Source organism: Dipodomys spectabilis, unplaced genomic scaffold, assembly GCF_019054845.1.
Source record: "Dipodomys spectabilis isolate Male_0828 unplaced genomic scaffold, ASM1905484v1 ptg000081l, whole genome shotgun sequence".
In the NCBI taxonomy this organism is placed as follows: domain Eukaryota; kingdom Metazoa; phylum Chordata; class Mammalia; order Rodentia; family Heteromyidae; genus Dipodomys; species Dipodomys spectabilis.
In genome coordinates, this window is record NW_024870758.1 from 14,726,430 (window position 1) to 14,753,783 (window position 27,354).

Genomic DNA, 27,354 nt, shown 5'->3' on the forward strand with positions numbered 1-27,354 from the left:
CAGAAGTCTTATGAAATTCTTCACCATACACAGTGTCCAATTTAACTGAGGCTACGTGGTGTCTGCAGTTACGTGATGACACCGACCTTGGTATTTATAGAGATTTCAACTGGGAGATGATGAATATGACCTCAATTCTGTTCTTGGCCTGAGCAGCTAGGTAAGACTTGCAGCTCTCTGAGGTTGCGATCAAGGCTCCCTACGTTGTCACCGGACAAGTGCCACCTGCAGGTGGAGGGACTACAAATCCCGGGATGCGCCGCGCTCCGACCTGGGGCGGGGCGGGGCGTAGCTCTGCAGTGACGTCACCGCCCCGGGGCGGGGCGGAGCCGCCGGGAGGGCGGGGCGGAGGGGCGGGCCCGGAGGCCGTGGTGCGCGCTGGTGCTGATGCAGGATGGCTGAGCGCGCCGGAGCCCGGGAGGTCTGAGCCCGGGCCAGGCTCGCTCCCCGCGCATCGCCTTGTCCGCTGGCCGCCGTGTGGTCGCGGGCAGGTGGGCCGGGGGCGCACGGGCAGGGCCGGGGCCGGAGGTCTGCAGGCGGCGGGGGGCCGGAGGCTGGTAGGCTTGCCCTGCTGCGGGGTCGTGGAGCTGCCGAGCCCGCCGGGTTCGCGATGACCTGCTGAGAAGCCTGGTGGGAGGCTGCGGGAGGCGGCCTAGCTGCGGGCGGGGCGGTGCGGTGCGGTGCGGTGCGCGGCCTCCTCGCTCGTCTTGCCCAGCCCGACCCCCCACCCATCCCCGCACCCCTCCCTGCCGCCAGCCGAGATGGCGGATCCAGCCGAATGCAGCATCAAAGTGATGTGCCGGTTCCGGCCGCTCAACGAGGCGGAGATTCTCCGCGGGGACAAATTCATCCCCAAATTCAAAGGCGACGAGACCGTGGTGATCGGGGTAAGTGGCCGGGGAGCCTGGCCTCCTTCCCTCCCTCCCCGCTTCGCGCCGCGGCCGGGCGCCCCGAGGTCCCCCCCCACCTCCCACCCCAGACCGAGCCGAGGCGTCCGGGCCGCCCCTTCGGACCTCTCTGCGGGGCTGTTCCCACCCGCGTGGACAGAACGCGAGGCTCCGCGCTGCTCGCGCCGCCCGGGGTGGAGGGGCGGCTGCGGGCCGTGGGGCGAGCCCTTCGTGGCGGAGTGGGGGTGGGGGCGAGGCAGGGCTGGGATCCGCCATTGTTGGCGGGGTGGGGGCCCGGGTGGACCTATTGTTCCCGCACTCTCCACCGCGCGGGTAGTGTGTTCGGGTTACCCGCAAGCCGAGCCCACGGGCTCCTCTTCAAAGTATGAGGTTTGCCACCCACAGAAGCTTCCAGGCGTGCGTTCGGGTTGTCCCTTCCTAAGACCTTCGCGAAAAAGCAAGGAGGGGGCTGGGGAGGCAGAACCACCCTCGCGGCCATGGAGACGTGGTTTCACCTTGTTTCGCGCGTGGAAGCCGGCCCGAGGGGCTTCACTAATGCTCTTGGCGTCCCTGGCTGCCCGGTGTGTCTCCTGTTTCTGTTACCCCAGGCTGCACTGGGTGTGAACCCTCCTGGTTCGGGTCCCACCCCACTCCCCACTCCTGGTGTCTGCAGACCCAGGGGTGGGCTTTGGAGAGGGTGGAGAGGAGACTGTCCACCTCCTTGGGGCAAGGGAGCCCAGAGTGAGGCCTAATAGCCCCCTCGGTGCCCGGAGTAGAAGTTACTTTGTGTGGCTGGGGGGGGGGGGGTCACCTCTTGATACCCCTTCTCCAGCTTTTCTCCCCCTCCCCCACCTTAGCTCCCAGTCTTGCAGCCCGGACTGATGGCGGGGGGGGGGGGGGGGGGGGAGGGGATACCCGCAGTTTTTGGCTCTTAAAGGAATTTGTCAGGTGAAACCAACCAGCTTTTTACACCCACACCCGCCCCTTCCCCTTCAGCTGTCCCTAGGGTGTGTGGTCCTTGGGGCTCCCTTTGTATGTGAGCCGCGGGGGAGGGAGGGACTGAGTTAATCTGAGTCTCCTGGTCCCCGCTGACACGTTCCTGGCAGCCCGCTCCAGGCTGCTGATGCAGCCTTCCCGTCCCTAGCATTGATTAAGTGATGTCATCCCAATCACTGAGCATGCTCCAACTAACCCCCCCCCCCCCTCCATTCCCCTAGTGACTGGTGTATTTAGGTCAAGTGATTGACAGGTGACACTTTTCTGAGGGCATCGCTGGTGAATGGTGGCCTTCTTCATGAGCCAGAGATCGACTGTTTCCTGGCCGAGCGTGCCCCGAGCATCTTTGCCAAGGTTGGCTGCCGCAGTCCCTGCGAAGGGCCACCCCGACTAGCAGGTGCTGGTTGTACCGGCAGGCAGGCTCTCTCCATGCTAGGGGAACCATTTTCATCGTCATCCCCAAACCCTGACTTCCAAATACTATACGGATGGACACTCACTCAGAGACCCAACCTAAGAGGCAGGAAAGGGATTTTCTCTCTGCTTGGTGGCAGAGAAGAAGTGTGATTATTAAACAGGAGGGAAATGATAGAGTTAACAGAGTAGACGGGGTAGCAACCTGGACCACAGCAGTCCGTTGGGGTTTGCACTCCCAGCCAGTTATCTGTCCACAGGCCGACCTACTGTTTCTTGAGCCAAGCTTGTGGTTCACATGGAGTGGGAGTTGCTGGGACATCTAGTCCCTGGTCCTTGGCTTGTGACAAAATGTCTAACAAAACCTTGTGCCGCATCAGAACACAGGTTCTGGTGACCTTGTTCTCACCCATTCTCTCTCAGACGTTCTCAAGGGCCTGAACTCCTTTCCACTTTCTCCTGCTGCTTGTTGTACTCACCTGCCTCCTTTTCCCTTCCCTTCTTTCTTTCAAATAAAAGGGAGTAATCAGCTTTGATTTGAGTCCAGAGCAGATGTTTAGTGTTTACTATTCTGACATTACCATGAATATATGCTTCTTCCCCATCTAAATATACATGTTATTGACTAAATAAATCAAAGGAGACTCTCACATAAAGAAATTTAAACAAAACTTATGGATATGAACACACATGTTGCTCTTCAATTGTAGAATGATTTTTGTTCGTACTACTATAAACCTTCAATGTAACACAGTTTTTTTCAAAGATCAACTGTTAGTTGAAGGAAAACATTTGTGTAGAAAAGCATTAATTGTTTGCACAGTTTGATGACTTTCCACAAACTAAAAGCTCCCTATAACGACTTTTCAGACAAACAGACGTTTCCATACCCTATCACGTGTTCTTTCTTGGTATTCATCCCAGTCCCTAACTTCTTATCCCTGGGTGGTAGTATTCTGATTTCTGATGCCATAATCTTTCTTGTTTTCTTTTTACAAACTTTAGTTACATTGTCTGCTTTCTTGCAACCAACAGTGTGCTTCTCAAATCTGTCCTTTTTGTTCAGTAGTCAACATTTCATAATATGGATATACTGTAATTTATTTACCTATGAACTAATAAGAGATAACTTGATAGATTCAATTCTGGGTCTAGTTAGTGCTGTTGTGAATGCTATTTTATACTTGCTTTGGTGAGTGAGTGTACAGAACAGAGCGTAGCTGGGTGCTAAAGGATGTTGTGGCTTGGGGTGCCTGGTGCTAGTGCTAGGTCTTTTCAGTCCTGGCAGCCTGTGTTATGCTTTAGTCAGATAGAAAGGATCCAAGTCAATGTAGTTGGTACCAGCCCATATGGCTCAATTGTACATAGAGACTGTCTCAGGTGGTACAACTTTCCAAGATGTACACAGGATAAGTTTGACCACAGGAACTTGAGTCTTTCAGAAATGTGGTCATTTTCTCTCAGCAGGGACCAATCAAGAATGAATTTTGGTGCAATTAACAGTGCAAATTTAGAGTCCTGGAGATTCTTTCTGAACACTTTGAATTCCTGTCATTTCTTAGGGAGGTAGATGATAAGAGAGATATTGCAGGTGGTCTTTCTGTATTTCTCTTTTTAGAAAAATGTGCTATCTTGGACAAATGATTTTTTTCATTTCTGCATTTCTTTCAGCTTTAATGCAAAACTTCTCCCCTGTGATCTTCCCAGTCACAAACTTTGCACACCTGTTTTGTATATGATCTCATATTTTTTTTCTGATGATGGTGATGGTGATGATGCTGATGATGCTGATGATTTTTGGTGGTACTGGTGTTTGAGCTCAGATGTTTGAATTTGCTAGGAAGGAACTCTCATCACTTGAACCACAACTACAGCCCTTTATTGCTATTAGTTTTTTTCAGATAGGATCCTGTATTTTTAGCTGAGGTCAGCCTCTGACTGAAATTTTTCCTGTCTGCAGCCTTCTGAGAAGCTTGGGGTACAAGCTCTCCCCATCACACTGGTTTATTTCTTGAAATTGGCTCTTGCTAACTTTTTACCTGAGTTGGTCTTGAACCACCATCCTCCTACTCTCCACCTCCTGAGGGGATTACAGGCATGAGCTAAAGTTCCTGGTTTTCATTAGATTATTGTTAGCTCTAATGAACCATCTAGTGACATTGTAAGTCATGTGGTAAGACAAGGCTTCTTTGTGTTTCCCAGGTCCTTATCTGTAGAAGATATTTAAATAATTACTGTTCTCTGTCCAGTCTGGAAATCTTTACTTTGACATCTTCATTTTATGGATGTTTGTTTGACTATAGGGAATGGAGAGTTAAAAGCAAACAAACAAACAAAAGAATTTTCCAGAATGCTCTTCCTCTGATTAGGCTTGGTAAAAGAACATAGGCTAAAGGAAAGGATTACATTCATTTATTTTGGAAATGAGGAGAGCTAAGGGCACTGATGATGAGCAAGAAATAGAGGTTGGGGCAGGCTGGTGCTTAGAAAAGGGGCTAACTCCAGTAACACATAATTCTTCAGAGAAAAGTATTGGATTTGTAGCATTTCTCAGAGCATACTGCCATTATCTGCTAAAAATCTCATTGAGTCATCTAGTAGCTCAGGCTCTGCCTCTTGGCTTTGAAGATTTTTTGATAGAAGATTTTAGACTTGGCAGGTTCCTGGTATTTGAAATAATCCTTTCCACTTCAGCTTCCTCTTGTTGGGTGTTCTGTTTGTAGTCCTGAGAATGGGAGGGTCTTTAAAGATTGATGATTTAAGTTCTGACACCCCGCCCCCCCCAAACTCCCCCAAGCTGTATGGGGCCTTGAACTCTGGGCCTTGGCACTGTGCCTCAGCTCTTCAGCTCAAGGCTAGCGCCCTACCACTTGAGCCATAGCACCCCTTCCAGCTTTTTTCTGCTTATATGGTGCTGAGGAGTCCAACCCAGGACCTCATGTATGCAAGGCAAGCATTCTACCACTGAGCCAACTTCCCAGCCCCTCCTCCCCTTTTTTTGGTCAGTTATGGGGCCTGAACTCTGGGCCTGGGTGCTGTCCCTCAGTTCTTCAGTTCAAGGCTAGCACTCCACCACTTGAACCATAGCACCACTTCTAGCTTTTTCTGCTTATGTGGTGCTGAAAAATCAAACCCAGGGCCTCATGCATGCAAGGCAAGCACTCTACCCCTGAGCCCTCTTGCCAGTCCAGGTTCTGAAATCTTTGAGAACCCAAGTAAAATATCTCTGCACCCTGAACTGGGCAGCTGAGAGGTGTGTGGAGTGGTGTTGGTCATCAGGAAGCTTATATTAGTTCTCATTGGTGTATAGACACAAAAGAGAGGGCCAGGACAGAGACCAAATCCAAACTGAGTTGCCATTTTTGAGATTAAGGTCTGAAGCTGTACACTAGAATTTTTCCTTTGGTCTGTATTAATCACAGCTCTTTCACAGTAAGAACAACATTTTTTTTCTTCTGAAATGTGTTTGGTCATCTCACTTTTGGAGTACAGTTCTATGGTTTTGATAGAGTTTCGTAATGTTGTTTTCATTTGCTGATGTAGCAAATTATTACAAAATTAGAGGCTTTAAACAACCAAATTTTATTATCTTATGGCTTTCTTACATGGGAAGTCAATGAGGTCAGCTGGTTTCTTTGTTTTGAGCCTCAAAATCAGGAAAGGCCTGATCTTTTCTGAAAGGTCTAGGAGAAGGTCCATTTCTTTGTCCACTCAGGTTGGTGGCATAATTCAGTGCCTTATCTTTGTGGGTCCAAGATTGGTGAATGTTATCCAAAGATCTCAGCTTTTTGGAATCAATCTTATGGAAGCCAGCAGCTGTGGATTCAGTGCTCATTCTCTGATCCTCTCCTGCTTCTGTTCTCCTTGTTGAGTTCTCAGGGTTGACTTGGAGCCCCTTTCTTTGGTAATCTTAAATAATCTTATTGTAAGGTTAGTTGATTAGCCACCTGGAATTCCATGTGTAAAGTTCTGTTTACTGTGGAACATTAACATATACAGAGATTCTAGTTCTAGGGGGTTGTAGATCTCTTTTGGGGCCATTATTCTGCCCACCACACATAACCTAAACAGGATACAAAACAGTTGTGTCACTACATAATGTGAAAACAAACACTTTTGTTATTTTGTAGCACCCACTTATCAGTGTAAACTTCTCTGTAATTTTACCTTGTCATGGAATGGAATTGTAAAATAACTGTGATCTTTTTCCACTGACAGTTTTTATTTTGAATTTACTTACTTGCATGTATCAGTAGTGTACTGCTGCTTCTTTTTCTGCAAGAGTTTTCCATTGTATGGATATACCACAGTTTGTTTATCCCATCATGTGTTGAAGGACATTTGAGTTTTTACTGGTTTGGGGTGATTATGAAAAAATGCTGCTGTAAATTTTTGCATATAGATTTTATATGAGTATAACTTTTTGTGTCTCTTGGGTAAATGCCCAGAAGTAAGATTGCTAGATCATATGGTAACTATATGTTTAACTCTATAAGAAACTGCCAAACTGTTTTCCAAAGTGGTTGTACCGCTTTGGATTTCCATGAAAAGCAGTAACATTTTAAGCCAAAGTTTTAAATAGTTCAGTCAGTCACTCTGTCAAGTGCATTCTAATCTAGTAACGAATGTCTAGTTATATCAGTCCTCCATTCCTCTGTGACGTAAATTCAGAGATGTTTCTATACCCTGAAAATAGTTTAGTGGTTTCCTATAAATATACTCTAAAATCCTGGAGTGAATGAACACAGGGAGTTGCTTCTATTTCATATGTGACTGGAAAACATTATTCACATTAAGACACAGTTGATGCTACATAAATAAAGCCATAGGTAGAGGCAGCTGGAAGACTCAGACAAGACAATATGATTCATTAATTAGCTAAGGGACAATATTTTTTCCAGTTGCTTAGCTCTTTTTGGGCTTAGTTTTTACATAGTTAAAAGTAGGGAGACTTGGTTGTGCACAGGGTACTTAGGACGACATAAATGAATTGGGCAAACAATGTCTGGTTCAGAAAAAAATGTTGAGTGGATATTAATTATCATCCATGCTACCTCTTTATGTTTTCTCTCTTGTCCAGAATTAGCTTTGTTCCCAGAATTACTGTCCCACCCTGGCTATCCCCTGAGAACATTTTTCATCATTTTTATTTCTTAGGCCTTTGTTCACCCCTTTGTCATGCCTGGAATAACCACTTTTCCTCTTGTTAGTGGCTTTGAAGGCTAAAGCTCATGTTCCATTAGTTATAGACTATATTAGCTGTTCTTGTATCTGCAGTGATCTTGTGTACGATACTTGTGTGTGTGTGTGTGTGTGTGTGTGTGTGTGTGTGTGTGTGTGTGTGTGTGTGTGTGTGTGGTGTACTGAGCAGGAGTTGTTTTTGTTTTTAAAGGTTTATTTTACTGTAGGTATAGTTGTTTAGTAAGTGTATTTTGGCTGAGTGGTCCTGTACCCCCAGCTTAACATCAAGTCTCCATAAATACCACTTTCTGCATTTCCTTAAATAACTGAAATGTCACTGCAGATTCCTCTCTGCCATATCTTTGTCTGGCCAAGCTCCTCAGTTTAATTGTAATGGTTTCCATTATCTGTATCTACTTATTAATGGAGTAAAAATAAAACCCTGTTCCCTAATGATTTCTCTTGATTTGTAGGGGGGGAAACCCCTTGACAGCTCCAATTTCAACGTTTTTCTCCCAGGTTTTTCTATCTAATCTTGTTTTTGTGGCTGAGAAAGCTTTCTCTTTAACCCCTTTGTTGTGTATCAACCACTTTTTAGTAGGAATGGTAGGTTTGTAGTTATTTATATAAATATCAGAGCTTAGGAGAGAACCATCTTCTGAGATCTCATCCAAACACTAAACATGGGTATGAGTAAGCCCACGGTGAACCCCCAGCTCTCTCAAGTCTTAGCTCTGTGAACCTGAAAAAATTATTAAGTGGTATGAAGTTTCAGCTTCCTCACCTGTCAGGTAGGGTTAACTACAGACCTTTCCTGGAGTGTATATACACAAGTACTGAACCCCACAGCTGCTTCATTGGGAAGGACTTCCCTAGTACAACTTGCTAATGGCACATTTGTCAGACTGACTCACATAGGAGACCCCAGTCCTCCACAGTGCCCTTGGGGTGGGGCATTGGAGACCCCGCCGCACACTGCTTTGTCTGCTTCCCTAACTTCACCCCTTCGCCCTCGGTTTCACCTGTCCTGTCCCCCAGCTGCTCATAATGTCCACATGCCTATGTTGAGTATGGCAAGTATCGATTCACCTCTTCCCACTCCAGCCAGTCCAGTAGAGTTAGCCCTTTATATCACCCCAGTGATGTATCTCATTTATTTAGATAAATGTGTCCTTTTTTCTCCATTAGGCTGAAACCATTTGAGGAAAGGAAATTGTGTCACATTCGTTGTGTCTCCAAAGCTTGGAGTAGTGCCTGGGAAAGAGTAGTTGCTCAGTATACAGTGTCCTTGGGGAAGGAAGAAGAATACTTTCTATGTCAAAGCCTGGTGTTATTTGTTTGGCTTGCCACCTTAAGCTCTGTCCAGCTCTGGCAATTTGTCTTTCCTACCTCAGGTACCTTCCTGGTTTCATAGTTATTGTCTTAGAAGAAAGCACTTTCTTTTTGAGCTGGGCATGGTGGCATAGACTATAATCTCAGAGGAAGGAGGCTGAGAAAGGAGGATCATGAGTCCAAGACCAGCCTGTGGTACATATCAAAACCCTGTCTCAAATATCCCCAAACAAAAAGCAAACAAAAAAGAAAATGGCTTTCTTTTTTGAGGATGGTCTTATTATCTCTTATGCCTATTGAAAAAAATTTAGACCATGAAGGAAATCATGAAGAAGGTAGGAAAATACCACTGTTAACATTTTATGGGATATACCAGTTCTTTTTTACCACATACATTTTATGTTAAAACAAAGATATGATTTTATATAATGTCCTAAAATCCATTTTAGGCATTAGCATTTAAAAAGGTTGCTTGTAATTTTATTCTGTGTCTGATTAATACTTTGCGCAACTGTTTCTTATAGATGAGATTTGAGCATTTCTGTTTTTTCTTCTGTAAACAAAAATGTGATACGTATCAGTGCATCACCTTTGTGTGTGTGTGTGTGTGTGTGTGTGTATGTGTGTGTTTGTATGTATAAAAGATGCAGATCCAGTACTGTTTTAGAAACACTGTATTGTAGCTCAGTGCCTGGCACTCTAGCTTTTTTCACTTAAGGCTGGCACTTGTGTCACAGCTCCACTTCTCACTTTTTGGTGGTGAATTGGAGAAAAGAGTCACGTGGACTTTCCTGTCTAGACTGACTTCAAACCATGATTCTCAGATTTCCTGTGTAGCTAGGATTATAGGTGTGAACCACTGGTACACAGCTTACCACACTTGCAGTGGTCCAACTATTTTGTTAGAATATGCTTCTAGAGATAAGATTGCTGGGTGAAAGGTTATACATGATTTAAAAGGAAGCAATTTAAAGATGGGGAACTGTCCTACTTTTAGTCTTCCTTTTCTGCTTGCCCACAAACTCACTGCCAGTTTGTTTCATAAGGCATCCATGTCTGTGCTAAATTAAATTCTTACTGAGAGCATGTCTTCGTCATGCACTGTTAACCCCCAGATCCAGAACACGGCAGTGCCTTCAGACTTTCAGTGTAAACCAGAGGATTTTGTAGGCTGTCTCTTGTCAGTTTCAATATCCCAAAGGATGCTGTTTCTTGGAAGTGATCAAAAGCTAAATCTCTCTCTTGAGGCACAGGGAGATAGAGGTTAAGTTTGTCATCTTAAAGAGAAATAGGATGGCTGTGTCCTGTGTTCTTAGGTAGACACTTAACGGCCTGCCATACCTTGGGCAGTGAAGCTCTTGAAAAAGGTCAGAACACCATCTCAGAAAGGCCCTAGAGAAAGCTGCTTGGTTCTTTTCCCTGGATTACTAGGTATTTAAAAATTATATAAAGTTTAAAATATACCCCAGAGTAGAAAGAAAAGCAAAATGTATTACCTATTAACCAGTCTTAACAATTGTCAACAAGCAATCTAATTTTTCCTATACTCTCCTCATGTTTTCCTGCCCTCATTAGATTCCTTATTATATCATTCAATCCCAAACTTTACTATGTCTCTTAAAAGGTAGGGAGTCTTTATTTTTTTAACCACAAAATTTTGCAATAACTAAACTATTCATAATAATTCTTTACTGAGAAGAATGCATTGCCTAATAGGTATTTTCTTGTAGCAGGTTAATTCACAGTTGAATGCTAGGTACTTCTGACTTCCACCACGGAGAAAGAAATGCTCGTAAATGTTAACCTTGAAATAGCAAGAGGAGGATTTTGCTGTGATAAACCCATCCATCTACTGCAGTCACCATGGCAGTAGGAACGTACAAGGAGCAATCAGAGCTAATCAAGGCTCCCATCCCATCTCCCTTAACAGCCATCATGTCCCAGTTATCCCTTTTTAATCAACTGATGCCAGCCTTGCAGAGTCACCTAGAAGGCAGTTGAAAGAGCTTCATGCTGTGTGGCCTTTCCATTCTGCTCTTCTCCCTGGCTTGGGTCAGGTTGTGCACAGTCAGGAAAACAGGCGGCTGCCTCTCCTTTGTCCTACAGTTTCAGTATCTTCCTGGTTAGATAGATCAGCACCAATGACATTTGGAACAGTTCTCTCAAGTATGTCCCAGCAATTTTCTTTCTTTTTTTTTTTAAATTTTTATTTATTTTGTCTCAGCAGTTTTCATGGTAGTTTTTGTTTTGTTTTGTTTCTTTTTTTTGGTCAATGAATTCTTACCCTTGTTGAGAATTGAATGAAATACATGTTCACGGCTGAGGCGACAGTATGTAAGTGAGAACAGAATTTGCTACCACACAATAAAGAAAAAGGTTGTTGTTGACTTATGTTTCTTATTCCTTTTCTCATTTGAAACAACCAGCAAATCCCAATAATTTAATAATTTAACACTTTCTGGGCTAGGGACTGAAGAGATGCAGATCAGTACTATTTTAGTAACATTGTATTCGAAGATGTTGGTTACACAGCTCTGGACTGACAATCCTCAGGGGCTTTTCCTTTCTTAGAATCTCTCAACAGTGACCTCTCCAATTTTCAGCTTTCTTTTTACCTCCCGAGGGAACAGAACAATCTGCTTCAGTTCTCTGAGGAAGGAGTATCATAGTTTTTCTCCAAAACGACTCTTCTGGCACCTTTCTCCTCAGAGATTATCGATTTCCACCTGGGAACCCTGGGTAATAACAGCTCACACTGACATCAGAAGCTTTGGATAGTTGTGGGGGAAGGGACTTTTGTTCCCTTTTCATAGCTGCCTCTTGCTTGAGAGAGGACAAATGACTACCTGGTTAGTTGGGGTCTAGACCTCCATTAGGCCTGGATTCTGGTGGGCAGGGTCCCCAGTGAGGCTGCCAGTACTTCCTGCGCTCGCCTCTGAGGCAAGCTGAACTCTTCAGAGTCTGGCTTTCTAGGCTGGCTTCCAGAGCTGTTTTCCCTGTCTTCTACAGGCATCAGAAAAGATCACAGATTTAGGTCCAGCTGAATGGGTACCAAGTTCAGAACAAGCTGGGTTGCAGGATGGCTAGGTGGCTCAGCGAGGAATGTAGGAAGGGCACAAGATTCCTTACCAGTGCTTTTGCTCCAGGCTTGGTATTTGGATAATGGATGCAGAAGACTTACCTTGCTGATGTTTAGGTATGGCTTTGTCACTACTCCTGTGCACAATAAACTCAGCCACCCAGCATATGAGCTCAGAAGTGGAAGAGGGGACTGACAGTTGGGGGAGGCCTGGCATTTCTAGTTCTTCATGCTAATGCCACCATGATCTCATGTTCACTACTAATAGTTCATTTGTAGATCATGTGTGAAAAGTAGGCTTTAGAAGGGAAATGTTTAGCTCTTTGCTAATTAGTAGTGAACAAAAGAACACAGCCTGGTAATTATCTTTTCCAATAAGTAGGGGGAAAACACCTCAAGTACTGTGTTTGTTAAGTTTCCCTTAGTAAATCCAGCTGTTGGTAAAGAGTTGAGAATCTGTTTAAACCAATATTTTCTGATCTAGACATTTACCAAAATAATTTACACTGAGTAACAATAGCACCTATTTGACACTTCATAGTGCTATTTGAAATAAGTCTGAAATATAGATTAATGGAAAATTTGAAATCAAAGGAGCTCATTATTGTTACAAACCATTTCTTTTTATTATGAGCTATTTTCAGCACTGTAGCATTTTTGAAGCTTCCTTCTGAGCTGTCCCATCTGGTGGCTGCTAGTCATGCTTGTCTATTGAGTGGTTGCAGTGTGGCTCATCAGTATTGGGATGTTTGGTAAACTACAGAAGATTTAGTACAAAAAAGGACGAATATACAATATCTTAATATGTTTAATATAACATTTTGGTTCTATTAACTATATTTGCAAATTTAATTCAGTTCATTTTTACTTCAGTCTTGCCAGCAGTGGGCTTTGAACTCAAGGCCTTAAGCTTGCTTGGTTTGCTTGCTTGCTTGGCTGATATTCTACCAATAGAGCCATATCTCTAGGCTGTTTTGTTTTGTTTTTTAATCTTTAAACAGTTGAACAAGAGGAGTTCAGTTTAACATGTGCATTTGTGTATGTAGTATATCTTGATCAGAATCACTGCTTTCATCATTCTCCCCCCACTACCTACTTTTCCACTAGTCACATCGTTTCCTCTTCACATTATTAAGAATATATTCATTCACCATTCTTTCTGTCATTGGTCTGCCTTCTTCCACTAGCTCCTCGCTGCCCATTCAAGATATGTTTCATTTTCCTGATACTCATTTTGTCTATTGGTTGTGCAATGGGATTATACCAGGAAATTTCACTTCAGTATATGCCATACTTTAATCAACTTGATGGTGTATATATGCATGTGATCCTGTGTGTGTTTTCACATGAAAGTTTATATTTTAGATCTAACATATACATATGAGAGAAAACATGGGTCTTTAATGTTGTTGACCTGATATCCTTGATTTTGCTGGTTGTTTTAGAGATGCAGTCTTTCAGACTTTTCTGTCTGGACTGGCCTTGAACTATTTTCCTTTGGTTCTCAGCTTCCAGAGTACGTAGGACAATAGGCATTAGTGTGACTTACCAGCAGGCACTTTATTTTTATTTTAAAAATGTTGCTACTAGAATATTTAAAATTGATTTGTGCTGGCATTATATTTCCCTCGGACAGCACCGCTCTAACATTCAACTGCAGTGTGCCAATTTTGCTTTTATTATAATTTCAGTTCCACTTTTGTAGATTGAGAGCCTTGTCATTGTGGATTTGCTACAAGAAGGAAGCTGGTTGCTGGTGGTAGTTCATACCCATAATCCTAGTTACACTAGAGGAGAGCCAGCCGGGGCAGAGAATTGGAGAGTTTCTTATTTCCAAATAACCAGCAAAAAGCTGCAAGTAGAGGCATTGCTCAAGTGATAGAATGTCAGCTTTGAGTGGAAAAATTTAAGAGAGTAAGGCCCTGAGTTCAAGCTCAGTACTAGAAGGAACATGTTCATGCATGTGCACACATACACACACACACACACACACACACACACAAAAGATAAGAAGGAAAAAACCCACAAACACAACAACAACAAAATTTGGAAAATTTTATGTAAAGAGTATTAGAACCAAAGCCTTGTTGAGTTAGGAAGCACATCCAATCCTGTTCTGGGAGTCTCCAGGTAGAGGGATCTTGTGGTCCTTACTTTGCAGTTGGGGATAGGAATCCACTTTACACATTTCTGTTTCTTTGCAGTTCTGCATAGATGCTTTAAATATTTCAGTGTAGAATGCTGGTGAAGAGGGTTGTATAGGGTAGCCTGACCCCTCCCTTTCCTCTCCATCTTATCCACAAACCTCTGTACACCAAGTATTGTTATATTGGAGGCTACTGCCCTCCATGGAGAACTGGGAGAAACAGCCCATCCCAGCACCCTCACCCTGTAATTAAGGACAACTCATTAAGGACAAGCCGTCTGAGGCAGCCTGGCTTATGGTGCATTTGGAGTGGGTGACATTGAGAACACCAAAAGGTGACAGAAGCACATCCTTTCTGAGAACTGCCACCCCACAGCCCTGCTGCCTGGCTGTCCTCCACCATCCCTATCTCAGCCACCAGCCTTGGGCAACGGCTCCAGGCCCTGGGTCTTGCCCCTGCCAGGGCCTGTCTCCAACAACTCCTGGTGTCACCTCCCTGGGAGAGTTGTTTTCAATTTCCAAGCAAAGAAGCACGGCAGTGATTGCAAATCTGCCACTTACCTTCTGTCACTGTTCTGTTGCTAATGCTGGGGATGATGAAATCTCCTGTGCTAGAAATATATTTCTTTCTAATGCCTTCTAATGAAATCCCTCTGCCCTGCAGGACAAAAGTGCCAGTAGTGAGGAGAGCTGTGCTGGGTGCACTCGGAAACCAAGGAGATGGCCTTTGTCCTGGTATTCGTATGTGGAAAGTAGAAGGGAGTGCCTCACAGGTGAAGGCCACACTGCTGCTTGGAGGGTTTGATTCTGTGCTTCCCTGTGCCTACTCAGGTCCTTGTTATTTAGGTTGCACAGAATTAATTGTTTCTGCTTTGTATATAGTGAAAATTGCAACAAGGGTAACATGCAAACAGAGCAACACAAAAAGCCACCACCCTCAGCCAGCCAGCTTAGATTTTTCCATCCTTCCTCTGTTGGTTGGTATTGTTTTTTAATCCACAGTACAGAGTCATACCTTTTTGTTTTCTTTTTACCAAAATTTGCTGTGAGAATGACTTTCCATATTGTTTAATGTCTTTATGCTTCTTCTTGATTGTCCAATGGGTTGATAGATAACAGGTTGCTAATGGTCCCCCCGTTGTTAGACAGTTGGATGTCCATCTTCTGCTTATTCTAGGTGATGATTAGTGAACATTTGCAGGCAGGAGCTATTTTCATTTGTTGAGTTATTTTTAGAGAATAAATTCTCCCTGAGCAGATTTAGTGGGCACAATGCTGAGAATACTTTAATGTGATCCTATTAAATATTATCCTATTGCTTTCCACAATGGGTCTACTAATTCCTTACAGCCTCCAAGAATCAGAGTGTCCTGTTTGGCAGTGGATCTAGTTTTGAAATAAAGGAGATGAATCCTTTGCAAAGGTAATTTGTTGAGCAATGAGATCTGGGATTTAAATGTCTTAGGGATTTTCTACACAAACACACACACACACACATACACACACTCGGATTTTCTACACACACACACACACACTTGGATTTTCTACACACACACACACACACACACACACACACACACACACACACACACACACACACACACACACACACACACAGTCTGTCCCTGGCTTTCCCCCTGACTTACGTGAATTTCAAATGAATGATACAACCATTTGGTCTACAGTTTTAACTTAGAATATTGCTGCTAGTGGGTCTTCTCAAGGTCAGGCTGCTGCTGTGTGTGTGTGTGTTCTCCTGGGTTATAGAGAGGAAGAGGAAGAGAGGACTTGGGAATATTGCTGTATTGCACCTTTATCCCATCATCCATCAACTGGCAAAGGAATTGATTGAATGTTGGTGACTTATACTTGGGATTAACTCAGGGTTCTTCTTACAGGTTCTTCACACATGCAATTATTTCTTCTGTAGTGCAGGATGAACAGTCCATCTTCTGTATCCTCACAGCAATACCCTTGGGAATACACTCGATGACCTGGGGTTGGCTGGATTGCTCTTGGGAGGCATCTGTTATGGTGACATCTTATCACAAGGAAGAGATATTACTTGATGCTCTGATGACTCTGTGGCCTCTAGGGACCAGCATTTGTTTAGTTCTGGAGAAGCCATCTCCAGGCTCATTATGTGGTAGTGTCATTGGTAAGCTTCTGTCTGGGCCAACAGTGCCTGAGTTGGGTGAACGAGAGAAGGTAATGAAGTGAGGCTGCAGCTCCAGTGATAGAGTGTTAGCCTTGAGTGAATAAAAGCTCAGGGACAGAGCCCAGGCTCTGAGTTCAAGCCCCAGGATGGCAACAAACAAACAACAACAAAAAAGAAGCAAGGAAAAGGAAGTCCAGGTGAGCAGAGGGGAAGGAGGAAGGTCAGGCCGTTCCTGGGTGCCATTGTTTTTTTCCGTATTGTTGCAGAAGTCATGGCACATTTTCTTTCTTACAGAATTTAACCTTGAATACAAAGTGCTGCTGTTGCATGGATTCAGTCACTCAAACACAGAGATTCCTATGGTGACGAAACTGTCATGTGGAGTACTCTTTATTTAGAAACGAGTTGCTTTTGTGAACATTTTACTTGTAACTTTGGTTAAATCATTACTTTCTAAAAATGACAAATTAAGGCATACCCATTGCATGTAAAGAGAGAAGAAGGATGGACTAAGCATTTCTGCAGGGGAGAAATGAGGGCCACAATGACAACGGTGGCCGTAGGACAGAGGAGCCCAGAGCCACTGCAGGAGACTGTGTGTAGGAGGCGTCATGGTGCTTACACAGGGCAGTTTTGAAAGTAGGCTAGGCTATTTTTCTTTATTGTAGCTTACAGATGTCTTGGAAATAGTGTTCTGAGACATTCTTATTTCAATATTGTATCCTTTCGTATCAAAAATGCTTTTCAGATCTGAATGCAAAGTGGGTAGTGTTTGCTTTTTGCAAATTTGTAGCTGGTACTACAAACCAAACTGTTCTTCTGAAATTTGTGAAAAGTAAACCAAATGAGGTTCTATTGTTTGGGGCTCTGGATATAACATGTAAAGGATTAATATATCTCATTTTAACTCTTACAGTTAAGGAATGAAGTTGTTTTCATTTTTTGTTATTAAACAAGGCAAAATAAGAATACATTCAGCCGTATTAACACAGTCTTTTTTTTTTTTTGGGTCCGGTTGTGGGGCCTGAACTCTGGGCCTGGGCGCTGTCCCTCAGCTCTTCAGCTCAAGGCTAGCGCTCTACCACTTGAGCCACAGCGCCACTTCCGGCTTTTTTTTTCTTTTTGCTTATGTGGTGCTAAGGAATCGAACCCAGGGCCTCAGGCATGCAAGGCAAGCACTCTACCACTGAGCCACCTTCCCAGCCCCTAACACAGTCTTTTTATGATACAGATAGTCTGTCTGTATTATGATAAAACTGTCCAATTTTGAATATTGCATGAACAGATTCTTTGGCGTGCAATGGTAGTTTCATATTGGTCTTTCATATTTGGTCATATTGATCTTTTCTGTTTTCATTATTACTTGACTTCATTTTTCCAGTACTGTGTGTTGAACCTAGACTTTACTCACATTAGGCAAGTGTTCTTCCAGTGAGTACTTCCTAGGCTCTGTTGATCCATTCTATCATTTTGAATGGAGAGATGGCAGAAAACACTCCTAAATGCCCTAACACCAACGGAAATTCTTTAGTGCTAAATTTCCTTCCCCCAAAAGCAACTTAGCTTAAAAAGTGAGTGAGGATGATTAAAGAAATGCTTTTCAGCCTTTTAAGAGTGCTTTTCAGTTTTTTAGAGTTAAGGTTTGCCTTTTTTGAAATTTCTTTCTTTCTGTTTCTCCCAACCCATCCCAACACAACTCTAGGCATTGATGGATTTGAAATAACTGTAGGTTGGTAGAATGTCTAACTAGCTGGTACTTAAAACTGCAGACAATACATGTAGATCTTCTCCACAGAGACCTTTCTGGACCTATTTCCTGAAGAGTAAATTTCTTCTTTGTCCACTGAGGTTCTGTTCTTTTTTGATGCTTGCAACACACTGTCACTCAGAATAGTCACAATGCTTGTAGAAGAGCTTTATGTATATTATTCCATTATTTCTGTCTTCAGTGTGACCTTGTGATCTAACGGTTCTTGGCATGCCCTCCGCTCCATTTTGCAGATGAGGAAAAGTAACTTGGCAGAAAGACCAAATAACATATTCAAGGTCACACAAGAATAATTCATGGTCTGTGATTCAAACAGGCAGTATGGCTCCAGTTTTCTTGTTTTAACTGTTTGCACTGTTACACTGTTACACTGAAATTTTGCTTATACCAAGAGTTAGGAATGTACGGGAGCCCAGAATTTTGTAAATAAGAGTTTTTTTTTTTCTGGGGCGTTTGTTCTTTGAGATAATACCTGATAAAAATAGATTTGGTTTCTTCCACAGGTAGGAAGGGTTGCCCCCGTTCTGTGCCCTTTGGAAGCCTCCTTTTTGAAACAGCAGTCTGCCAGCAAATGAAATAAGCATCTCAGGTCTTATTAGGAGACCCAAGTTTGCGAGCTACTAGAGGGAAGGTAGCTGTTGAGGTGGGCTAGACATAGAAGTAGTACTTGCAGGCCGGGCGCTGGTGGCTCACGCCTGTAATCCTAGCTACTCAGGAGGCTGAGATCTGAGGATCGTGGTTCAAAGCCAGCCCGGGCAGGAGAGACCGTGAGACTCCTATCTCCAATAAACCACCAGAAAACCGGAAGTGGCGCTGTAGCTCAAGTGGTAGAGCACTCGCCTTGAGCTGAAGAGCTGAGGGACAGCGCCCAGGCCCAGAGTTCAAGCCCCACGACCGACAAAAAAAAAAAAAAAAAAAAAAAGAAGTAGTACTTGCCCTTGAAAATTAGGTATGAAAAGTCAGAATTAGCTTCTCTGTCACTGCTGCGACTTTCATCAAAAGTGAAATGTAGGATATCCCCTTGGGACATGATACCATTCCTCTAGGGAGAGGGCACGTTTGCTAGAATACATCGGAGGCTTTCCTTCTAAATGTTTAGATGAACTATTAATTTACATAGAGTGCTCTCAGAGAATGGATTCTGATGCTTTTGTAAAAACATGCTTACCATGTGTTCTAGTGTGGCTTTAAAAGTGGAGAGATTTAGGTCTCCCTTCTGAGTTTTTAGGTCCATCTGGGTGTGTTTAGCCACATCTCAAAACTCCTTTTAAAAATTGCAGAGTATAGTGATCCGTACCTGTAATCCTAGCACTTGGGAGGATGAAGCAGCATGATCACTACTAGTTTCAGGACAGTCTTGGCTACATAATGAGGTTCTATCTCAACAAAACAAAACAAGTATTCAAAAGCAAAAACCAAAACTCCAAAACAAAACAAAAAAACCGTTAAAACTGCCAGTAGATTTTAAATATTTTAACTGATATAAATATAATTTTGTCATCTTCAAATAGTGACCTTTTTGTTTTCTTTCTGAACACATACTGTTAATTTATTTTTTATTGTCTTGCCTTGGATAGGAATCCCCAGGACAATCTAAAATAAAAACAGAGTGAGGATAGGAATTATTGTCTTGATCTCACTCCTAAATCTTTTCCTATAGGCTGTCCTGGGGCTTGAACTCAGGGCCTGAGCCTTTTTGTGCTCAAGGCTAGCACTCTATCACTTGAGCCACAGCCCCACTTCTGGCTTTTTCTAAAGGGTAATTTTTTTGAGATAAGCATCTCATGAACTTTTAAACCCAGGCTGGCTTCGAACCATGATCCTTAGATCTCAGCCTCCTGATTAGCTAGGATTACAGTCATGAGACACTGGCACCTGGCTTCTATATGTCTTTAATACATATCCATTGTCAAAGCAAGAAAGTATTACAGTATAGCTAGTTTGTTTTGTTTTTAATTGACAAAGTGTCTTGAAGATCTTGACATTTTTATTTTTCACTTGCAGTAGTCTTGGAAAACAATTTCCTGCTTTTTTCCACATTCTTTAGTTTTTCTTGAGTACTGTTGCTAAGATATTTCTGAAGTACCACTCCAGTTTTACCAAGTTTTTCGGCAAAAACATTTTTCTCCTTTGCTCATTAAAATAAATTTGAATTTCCCAACTTGGCTCTTGTGATTCAGCAGAACCCTTCATGTGTTCCCTTCAGCCTTGATTATGCTACTACATAGCAGGTCTTTGCTTATCTCAAGCTTAAGTATACATAGTATCCTCCAGCTTCTCCTCTGCCATCTTCCCAGAACTCAACCTTAAGTATACATAGTATCCCAAACTCACTTATCTAAACTTTTGTTGATGAGATTTCCTCTTCTTGGCTTGTCATTTCCATTCTCCTGTTGCTTTTCATCCCTCTCTTCTTAACATATCCCTCTTAGTATGTGAGCTCATCTAGGTCAGAATTTATTTGATTTATTTTCTTTTTTTCCAGAATATTATTCAGAATGGAAATATGATACATGATGGAATGAATGGACAAATAAAATGGTATTTCCACAGCACTCAAAATTTCATCCTTAAGTTTTTAATTTCATTACCTTCTCACCTTCTATCAGTTCCATCTGAGGACTCATGAAGCTGCCTACATTTTGTTTTTTTCCTTTTGAAATTTGCTGTAAATGGGCCTAATTTTAAAGGCAGGCATTCCTTAGGGAGCACAGTCTATTTATCCCTCTGCTCTGGTCTGCATGTTTTCTCCTTACCCTCATGTCTAAACATTCAAATGTTACTTGCTTGATCCACAGCTTGACACTATTAGAAGATGGAAGAAAATTCAAGAGGTGGGACTTAGTGGGAGGATTTAGGTAAATGGAGGTGTGCCCTTGAAAGGGTCTGTGTCTTCTCCTCCTTTCTCTTTGTCTTCCTGGCTATAAGGTAAATGGTTTCGTCTCATGCTGCCACCATGAAGTGTGGTCTCACCACTGTCTCAAAAGCAATGGTGGTGCCAATCAATCATGGCCTGAAACTCCAAAACTTTAAGCCAGACCTTTTTTCTATACAAGCTGATTATCTCAAATTTGTTACAATCACCCATGAGCAACCCAGTCTATTAGGAGAGCTGGACAGACAGACAGGTATATACATACACATGACAGTATCATTGACAAATGATTGAATAATTTCTTGAAGATGAAATTCCTTTAAGGTTAGGACAGATTTTGCAAAATAGTTTCATTTCTAAAGAATAAAATTGTTTTGTACTGAACGCACTGAAATAATTTTGAATTGAATACATTCAGATTCATTAAGTACAGCAAATGATTGCTTTGAAAAGATTTCAGTTTCTACCAAAATGTAGAAGCCACACACAAAACACCCTTCTCTTGATTTGAAGCTTACCAGTTTTATAAAATTGTTTTAATTTGAACTGAAAGCTGACATCAAAAAGAAAGGCTAGAGAAGTTCTAAATTGAAGACATTAATATAAATGAACCTCACTAAAATTTCTATTGATAGACTTCAGCTCTGAAAGGGAAATGCCTATAATTTACCTAAATTGCCTTGAAAAGAAAAGAAATAAGAGACTTCCTTCCTTGGATGTCTGTTTCCTGGTGTTTTCCCTAATAACCAGGCTATAGAGCGATTGAGTTATTATTATAACCCTGTAGCTATTATTTCATTTCAAAGGAGTGTAGGCTAATTTCAGCCAAAGCTTCAATTTCAAATAAATGTATGTGTAATATATATAATAAATCAATACTGAGCCATAGAGCCTGAGGCTCAAAATTATTTCAGATCAACCAATTAATTTTTCTTTACGTAGGCCAATCATTCCTTCTAGCGTGTTATTCAGGAAAATGGCGATGAGGAAGGAGAAAGGGAAGATGGAAGAAAGCATCAGAGTAATCACAAATGTTTAAAAGCTTTGGTTTTACTTCCTTTATTTTAATTTTTATTGCAAATATAAAAATTATCTCTATCTTTCATCTATCTATCTTATCTATTAGAGTGATTAAAAACATGCAGGAAGGTATAATTTGAAAAGTAGAAATGCCTCATATTCAAAGATAACTACCAATTGGTGGTGTTAAATTAGTCCATCATCTTAGTTTTATTCTTTCATAAATCAATTATAATCTTACACACACACACACACACACACACACACACATACACACACACACACACACACACGCAAAACAACATAATGAGCTATGAGATATTCCAATAAAATTAATGGCAGCGAGCTACCACTCAGCCCTTTGCCATTGTGTGATTTCCCTTGGTCCCAGCTGTTGCCCTCTTCAAGCCAAAAGCAAAGTGTTTTTCAGAATTGTGCTTTAGTCATTCCTGGGATGTTCTTTATGGTTTTGCAGAAAGCATTTTTCTTTTGGGTCCAAATGATATATTACTACATTTTGCTTGGTCTTGAATCTATGAAATATTTATAAAAACACTGTGTATTTTTTTTTTTTTGACTTGGTCTTTTCTCTAACACTTATGTTTCAAAATAGCTACTTGAAAGTTGCTGTGAATTTTGCTGGTCAAAAAATATAGCCTACTGAAATTGCGTTCAGTACAGATAGTGGGCTTAGTTAGATGGGGCTGCCACAGACTGAGTGGTTTCAATGACACAAATGTATTTTCTCATAGTTCTGGAACATAGAAACATAGTTGATTTCTGGTGGGGGTAATCTCCCTGGTGAGCACATCATCTCCCTGGGTCCTCCTCTGATCTCTTTTCTGCTCTCCTCTGTACTTCAGGGGTGGAGGAGAAAGATTATATTCTCTTTCATTTAATTCTTTCAATGCTAGTTTTGATGCAGTAAGTTTCAGTGGTTACCAGTACCTAGTAGGCATAGTGTTTCTTGGTCTTTGGGAATCGACAGCACCCTTTCAAAACATCACATTTCCCTGCGTGCCTTTGGAGGAGTCAGAGAACACCAAAATCCCATTCCCCAGTATTCTTTCATCCTTTTTGCTACAGTCCATTTGACAGATGCAGTAAAATATGTGACATTTCCTAATACAACAGATAATATTTAACCCTACTTTAGGGCCAGATCCTATGCTAGCCACTAGTAAAGATTGATACCATATTTGTTAGGAGTGTATAGGATACAGATTAAATAATTGTTTTCAACTGAGCGCTTACCTAGTTCAAAAGAGTTTGTGTGCTCCCTTATCCCCACCAATGATGGTGATGTGAACACCTGACTTTGGTACCCCCTGAGTCACATAGTCTTCAGCCTTTTATCCTGTGTGCTCAAGGGAGAGAAGGTGTAAACCATTGGGTGAAAGTCTGGGGTTTGAGGTAGTAGAGATGTATGTGACAGGAACACATGAGTGCATTCTTATGGACCACCATGTGAAGCTCAGCTTTTCTCCTTGTTCTCTTTGCTCACCAGGAGTCCTGTCTTATTCATTCCTGCCCACACAAGAATAGAGGCCTTTGGCTGTCTGAGGTGGGAAGTCCTAGATTGAGCAGTTCTCTCCAGTCTGCAGATGGGTGGTCTCAGTGAATGTTACAACCAAACCAGTATTTGGATGCACAGGGGCCCAGGACCTTGCACTGAGTATGGTGAGGCATGGGTCCCTTCCCTTCTGTGGTAAGGCAGAGTAGTAGTCCCATGTGTGTCCACTTCTAGTCCTGGAGTCTGAGCATGTTATGTTACAATACTAGAGGGAATTCAGGGTATAGATAGAATTTTAGGTTGCTAATCATTGGCCTTTAGATAGAGATTATCTTGGATTATCTGGACAGGTCCACTGTCTTCTCAGGGGGTCTTGAGATGGGGAAAAGGAGCAGAAGAATCAGAAACAAACAGATGGCATCCTGAGCAAGGCTTGACAGGCCACCATTGCTTTGAAGATGGAAGAGAGACATGAGCCAAGGATGCAGGGCACTCTGTACAGCTGAGCCTCCAGAAAGAAAGTGATTCTACAATTTGACGTTAGCCCATTGGGTTCCAGGGCAGACTCTGGGCTTCCAGAACTAGGAAATATTGTGTTTATATTGTTTTAAGACTGTGAAGTTATAGTAATTTATTACAGCAGCAACCAGAACTAACACAGTACCCCTTATCTTACTTAATATAAGAAAAACATTAAATTTTGAAAAGCTCATTTTTCACCCTAACAATGAAATGGCAGGCATCCAGAAAGAGATTTTATAGGAAATGGAGACATTATATACATAATCCCTGCTTATAAAATAAAATAATTGTATTAAGTAATGTATTAAATAGTGTATTTTCTTTTTTCATAATTTATAGTCATTGATTGTATGTAATTCTTTTGCCAAAGAAAACCATTTAATCTTTTTTCTTTTAAATTCAAAGGACAAAACATATTTCATCCATCCTTTTAACTTACCTAATGTTTTTGGCAGTAACTGGGATTTGAACTCAGGATCTCAGTTACTAGGTAGGCATTCTACCACTTGAGCCACTCCTTCAGACCCTCTTGTTCTCATTTATTCAATAAGGTCTCACTTTTCATATGGCTAGCTCCTATGGTGATCCTTTTTTTAAATTTATTTTTTATTTTTTAATAAGTTTTTTATTGTGAAAATACTGTACCAAAGGGTTACAATCATGTGAGTATGGTAATGTGTACATTTCTTAACAAGCATTGTTGCCTCCTCCTTTGTTTTTCCCCTACTATCCCTTCCCTCCCATCTCCACGACTACATTCCCCCCCTCCCGCCTAAATTGTAAAGTTCATTTTTCTTTTTTATGTCATGGGGCTTGAACTCTGGGCTTGGGCAATGTTCTTGTGCTCTTCAGCTCAAGGTGAGTGCTCTACCGCTTGAGCTACAGCGCCACTTCCGGTTTTCTAGTGGTTTTTATTGGTGATAAGAGTCTCACGGACTTTCCTGCTCAGCTGTCTTTAAACCGTGATCCTCAGATCTCAGCCTCCTGAGTAGCTAGGATTACAGGCATGAGCCACTGGCACCTGGCTCTAAAGTTCATTTTTTGACATAGCATCTTGTACATCTCATTGTTGCAATGGGCCCACTTTTATCCCTATTTAAGCAATTTGTTTTTTCCCTTCTGCTCCCCAAATTATACCAACATCAAATGCAGTGAAAACAGGGGTTATTCTGTGGGGGAAGGACATACCAAGCAACAAAAAAATCACGTGGTACCTTATAAATACTTTAGAAACAATAGTAAGAAAGAAAAAACCACTTGTGTCCTTACCTTGGGGTTCATTTCACCTAACATCAACTTATCTGACCTTTTCTGCTTGTATCAGACATATACTAGTTATTGCAAAAAGGGAAAGCATGGGAGTCTATGTTTCTTTGGGCCTGGCTTACTTCATTTAATATAATTTTTTTCCAAGTCTTTACATTTCCTAACATAGGCAATGTCATTCTTTCTGATGGAGGCATAGAATTCCATTTTCTTGATCCATTCATCTAGTTGTGCTGGTAGCTTTAGTTAGTATGGTCTTGTTTGTGATCATTCAGGTAAATCACAAGAGTGGATTGCGAGGTCATAGGGGAGCTCTATGTGGAGTCTTTTTGAGGAACCTCCATACTACTTTCCAAAGTGTTTGAACAAGTTTACACTCCTACCAAGAATGCAGTAGGGTTCCCTTCTGTTCTTGATTATAACCATTCTAACTGGGGTAAGGTGGAATCTCAATGTTGCTTTGATTTGCATTTCTTTTATGGCTAGAGAAGTTGAACATTTCTTCATGTGTCTATTGGCCATTCTTATTTCTTCTTCAGAGAAGTTTCTCTTTAAGTCTTTAGCCCACTTATTTATTGGGCAGTTGTTTCTTTGACGATTTGTTATTGGGGGATTTAATTTTTTTTTTTTTTTTGGTCCGGTTGTGGGGCCTGAACTCTGGGCCTGGGCGCTGTCCCTCAGCTCTTCAGCTCAATAGCCTAGCGCTCTACCACTTGAGCCACAGCATGCCACTTCCGGCTTTTTTCTTTTTGCTTATGTGGTGCTGAGGAATTGAACCCAGGGCCTCAGGCATGCAAGGCAAGCACTCTACCACTGAGCCACCTTCCTAGCCCCGGGGATTTAATTTTTTGAGTTCCAGGTATATTTTAGATATGAGACCCTTGTCTGTTGTATGGCTAGTGAAGATCTTCTCCCAATCCATGGCTTTCTATTGATCTTGCTACTATGTCCTTTGCCATGCAGAAGCTCTGCAGTTTCATGCAATCCCATTTGTCCAACCTTTCTTTGATTTGTTGTGTTTCTGGGTCTCTATCAAGAAAATTTTGGCCAGTGCCAAGGAGACAGACCTATTCTATCCTGAAATGTTTTCAGGGTTTCTGTTTTGACTCTGAGGTCTTTGATCCATTTGGAGTTGATTCTGGTGCAGGGTGATGTATAAGGATTAGCTTTAGTTTTCTGCAAGTGATTAACCAATTTTGCCAGCACCATTTACTGAAGAGCTGTCTTTCTTCCATTCTATTTTTTTAGCTCCTTTATCCAAGATTAGGTGGCTATAGCTCTGTGGGTTTTTGATTCTATTCCATTGGTCCTGAGGTCTGTTCTTGTGCCAGTACCAAGCTGTTTTGATTACTGTGGCTTTGTAGTAGAGTTTGAAATTTGGTATTGATATTCCTCCAGCAGTATTCTTTCTGTTAAGGATTGTTTTTGCTATTCGGGGTCTTTTATTGTTCCATATGAATTTTTGGATTGCCTCTTCTATTTCCTTGAAGAATGAGGTTGGAATATTGATAGGTATCACATTGAATTTGTAGATAGCCTTGGGAAGTATTGCCATTTTCACAATGTTGATTCTTCCAATCCTGGAGCATGGGAGGGTTTTCCATTTCTAAGTTCTGTTTTGATTTCCTTTATCAGGGTTTTAAAGGTTTCATCATAGAGATCCTCCACTTCCTTGGGTAAGTTAATTCCTAGGTATTTCGAATGGTGATCCTTTATTATGCTTCCCTGTAGGTGGAAGGGCAGTTGCATGCTACCTTGTGTAGCCTTTTGTTGGTTCGGAAGTGGCAGGGGGTAGGGAGGGTAATGATTGGGGGTGGGGGGTGAGGGTGGGGTTCATTCTCCTTCCGTTCATAGTAGTATCCTGAGGGGCTAGGATTAAAGTCACTAACCACCAGACTTGAGGCCTTTAAATTTTACTTATGTTTCAAGACTATTTGGGGTTTATTACTAAATTTCCTTATCAGTTCTAGCTTTTGGGTGGACAAAAATAGAAAGCAAATGAGATACAAGAAATAAAAGATTTTATTTTATTTATGAAAAGCATCCTGAATATGTGTGTAACTTACTGGGCATAAGAAAACAACTGGATAATTAATACTTCCTGTTTTCTTCATATAGGTTCCCTAACAATTGTGTGATCAACATTCCTACCTGGGTAGCAGGAATTTCTTCCTTTGTAATCCCATGAGGTGAGGTG

At 42.1% G+C, this 27,354-nt stretch overlaps 1 protein-coding gene across 1 annotated transcript in view; it reads left to right on the plus strand.

The window, feature by feature from the left end:
• The first annotated feature begins 348 nt into the window (after positions 1 to 348).
• Kif5c (kinesin family member 5C) overlaps positions 349 to 27,354 on the plus strand; it is a 156,368-nt gene continuing 129,362 nt past the window's right edge. Inside the window, exon 1 of the mRNA XM_042683474.1 lies at positions 349 to 887. Within this exon, the coding sequence (XP_042539408.1) occupies positions 762 to 887 (126 nt within the window). The 5' untranslated portion in view covers positions 349 to 761. The remainder of the gene's footprint in view (positions 888 to 27,354) is intronic.